This window comes from Diachasma alloeum, unplaced genomic scaffold, assembly GCF_001412515.2.
Source record: "Diachasma alloeum isolate Michigan unplaced genomic scaffold, Dall2.0 Dall_scaffold_00295, whole genome shotgun sequence".
Taxonomy (NCBI): domain Eukaryota; kingdom Metazoa; phylum Arthropoda; class Insecta; order Hymenoptera; family Braconidae; genus Diachasma; species Diachasma alloeum.
Window position 1 is genome coordinate 956,160 of NW_021680434.1, and position 3,709 is coordinate 959,868.

A 3,709-nucleotide genomic window follows, 5' to 3' on the forward strand; every position below is an offset into this window, starting at 1 on the left:
CCTCAGAATTCATTGAAGTAATTCTGAGGAAATAATATAATAGTATAATAGTATTCTGCTGAAATAATTTCAATTCCTCTGATCCACTTTAGAAAATTTATTTTTCTCCCGGAATGAACAGAGAAATTTAATTGAATTCACAATTCCACAGGTTTTCTCCAAACCCTTCAAGTTTTTCTTCATATCGAAATTTTTTATCAGAATTCATTGAAGAAAATTTCAATTCCTTTTATCCACTTTAGAAAATTTATTTTTCTCCCGGAATGAACAGAGAAATTTAATTGAATTCACAATTCCACAGGTTTTCTCCAAACCCTTCAAGTTTTTCTTCATATCGAATTTTTTTATCAGAATTCATTGAAGAAACAATTTCAATTCCTTTGATCCACTTTAGAAAATTTATTTTTCTCCCGGAATGAACAGAGAAATTTAATTGAAGGAGACATTCTCGGATAATTTTTTGATACGACCAAATTGTTATTCAAAGTATGGTCCTCGTATTTTGCTGAAAGATAGAATTTTAGTTTCGGAATATCGTTCACGTAATTAGAAAATAATTCTAGTTTCATGTTTTGCTAAATTTTACCGTGGATTCACGGTAGATTCTCACATTTTTCCCACGAAATCAATAAAGAAATTGAATTGAAGAAGACATTATTTCTTTCAATGTACTGATAAATTTTTTCATGTCAAAAATTTACTATTAGCACAATTGAACTCACATTCCACTTGACAAAAGACAGAATTAGAATGTCTGTATATTCTGCAGCTAATTAAAAAAAGACTTCAAGTCTATCTGCAATTCATGAACGATTTGTAGCGATTTTCATAAATATTGTGGCCCTCACTAGCGCCCCGCTAGCGCCCTCCGAAAACAAGCGCAAGGAAAAGAGTCCGCATTGTGAAACAGCGCAGGATTGCGTTGACGCAGGTCCGTCTAAAAACGTCGATAATCGTTGGCGCGTGCGAGAATACGAGGGGATGGAAAATTGTCGGTTGGATGGCAGCGCACCCTTGGTGGAAAATAGCCGGGTTAAAATCATCCTCGTGCAAAGAGCCTGGGAAAGATCTACACGAGCACCTGTAAAACCTGTGGATTGGCCGTGATATCGTGTGGGAGACCTGGGGTAGGGGTAATAACTCGGTCGAGGTACATCAGTGGAGCAACAAAAATGAGGTAAATACGACCATTTTTCAATCTAAACTTCATCTTTCTATGTTATAACAATCCAAATTGACTTCTTGTGATGAAAATTTGGTACTTGAAATGCAGACTAACGTTAAAATTCGCAAGGGTCGAAATAAGGGTCGAGAGGGTTAAAGTAAGGGTTACAAGGGTCAGATTAAGGTTCAAAATAAGCGGGACAACGGCCAGATTAAGGGTCTAAATAAGAATCGCAAGGATCAAGGGTAGTGGGGTAACAAGGATTAAGAGTCCAAATAAGGGTAACAAGGGTTAGATTAAGAGTCTAAATAATGGTCACAAGGGTCAGAGTAAGGGACTAAATAAGGGTCATGGGGTAATAAGGATTAAGAGTCCAAACAAGGGTAACAAGGGTCAGATTAAGTGTCGCAAGGGTCAGAGTAAGGGACTAAATAAGGGTCATGGGGTAAGAAGGAGTAAGGGTCCAAATAAGGGTAACAAGGGTCGGACTAAGGGTTTAAATAAGGGTCACAAGGGTGAGAGGAAGGGGCTAAATAAGGGTCGTGGGGTAACAAGGATTAAGGGTCCAAATAAGGGTACCGAGGGTCGGATTGAGGGTTTAAATAAGGGTCACAAGGGTGAGAGTAAGGGGCTAAATAAGGGTCATGGGGTAACAAGGATTAAAGGTTGAAATAAGGGTAACAAGGGTCAGATCAAGGGTCGCAAGGGTCAGAGTAAGGGACTAAATAAGGGTCATGGGGTAACAAGGATTAAGGGTCACAAGGGTGAGAGTAAGGGGCTAAATAAGGGCCATGGGGTAACAAGGATTAAGGATCCAAATAAGGGTAACAAGGGTAGGATTAAGGGTTTAAATAATGGTCACAAGGGTCAGAGTAAGGGACTAAATAAGGGTCATGGGGTAACAAGGATTAAGGGTCCAAATAAGGGTAACAAGGGTCAGATTACGGGTCACAAGGGTGAGAGTAAGGGACCAAATGAGGGTCATGGGGTAACAAGGATTAAAGGTCCAAATAAGGGTAACAAGGGTCAAATTAAGGGTCTAAATAAGGGTCACAAGGATCAAAATCCGGGACCAAAAAGGGCCATGAGGGTCTAAAACTAAGTGTCAGAGACTAAGTGTCACCAGGGTCACGAGGGTTATATTGAGGATCAGAAATGAAGGATCACGAGGATCGGATTAAGGGTCACAAGGGTCACAGTAAAGATCATGGGGGTTGACGAGCGGAGCGAGCAGGGGGCGTTACCCCCCTAGCATAATTTTGCGATATTTTTCTGAATATTCTTCTAGGGAAAGAACAAAATTTAATGCAAAAAAATATTTATTGCATTGTGAAAAATATTTTTCAAGTTGAAATAAATTTTTTTCAATGCAAAAAACAATATTTTAAATATGAAGAGGAGAGATAAAAGGGAATTGTTGAAAAACTAATGCATGACATCAGATGATCTGGACAGATAGTCACGGACGCAAGATCAAGCGAGGGCGGGTTATTTAAAATTCATTTCACTCGAAACTTCGGTATCGTGTTACGCCAGTCCTCATTAGGGATTCTGCAAAATAATCAGTGGTTTAATCGGGAGATTCTACTTTGATTTGAGTGATAGGGATATCTTATCGACTGGGTATTATCTAAATTTTTTGGAGGGTCTTCAGTATCAGTAGATATTTCCAACTGGCGAGTTTATTTTAATCCAATTGACGATAGAAGGAAACGCGAATCTTCATCTTTTTTTCTCAATATTTTTAATAGGTCCAGTATTCTAGTTCTATTTACTCATAACCAACTGTAACAATTCATCTAAAACGTGAGAAAATTATTTACAAAAATTTTAGTCTCCCATTCTGCCCCATAAATTCTCGACGCATTAAAAAAATAACAGGAGAAACCTAGCCAGTTGAAAATTCTGTTTTAGTGTTTTCGCGATTATCTCGGAAGTAAGTACTTTTATAAAGAAATGTCGAAAAAAAATTTTTGTAGAGAATTAAATTACCTACAAAAAATATTTTCTGACATTTTCCTCTATAAGCATTCCCCGTTGAAATAATTAAATAAAAAGTTCATCAATGAAACGTCGAAAACCTGAAAAATGGAAAATTTCACTTTTTATATTTTTATAATTATCTCAATAATAAATCGAGCTATCGAAAAACGCCATAAAAACTTTTTATAGGAAATTAAATTTTCCACAAAAAACGTTTTGTGATGTTTTCTCCTAGAATTCCTCATTATCGAGATATTTCACGCCAAAGAGTTTCGGGGATTCTCAAAAAAATGAAAACACAAAGTTTTTATCTTGTAACGAGCCACGTAAGACGAGACAGGTACACATATGTCCATCCCATTTGTTCCGAAATTTTTTTCCTCACTCTCTCCGTCAATCTCCCACTGAATGGGCCAAATGATATAAATTATTTATGGATTTCGACACCCCGAAGGGCTGCCAAAGGGAGTGTTGGTCTCCAGTTCTACTGTTTCGCACCCAATACAGGGGGCTGAGTGTGTCCATGGGGGTCCACTTGCAACTATAAGGGGCGGGGGGGGG

General features: G+C 37.9%; 1 protein-coding gene across 2 annotated transcripts in view; it reads left to right on the forward strand.

Moving 5' to 3' along the window:
• Nucleotides 1-1,001: 1,001 nt before the first annotated feature.
• The window catches only part of LOC107039224 (multiple coagulation factor deficiency protein 2 homolog), a 7,232-nt gene continuing 4,524 nt past the window's right edge, over nt 1,002-3,709 (forward strand). Inside the window, exon 1 of one of the 2 annotated variants that reach the window (XM_015258740.2) lies at nt 1,002-1,177. In XM_015258740.2, coding sequence (XP_015114226.1) covers nt 1,173-1,177 — 5 coding nt within the window. In that variant the 5' untranslated portion in view covers nt 1,002-1,172. Of the gene's footprint in view, nt 1,178-2,861; nt 3,102-3,709 lie in introns of those variants that run through there. The other variant, XM_015258741.2, reaches the window with a different exon arrangement.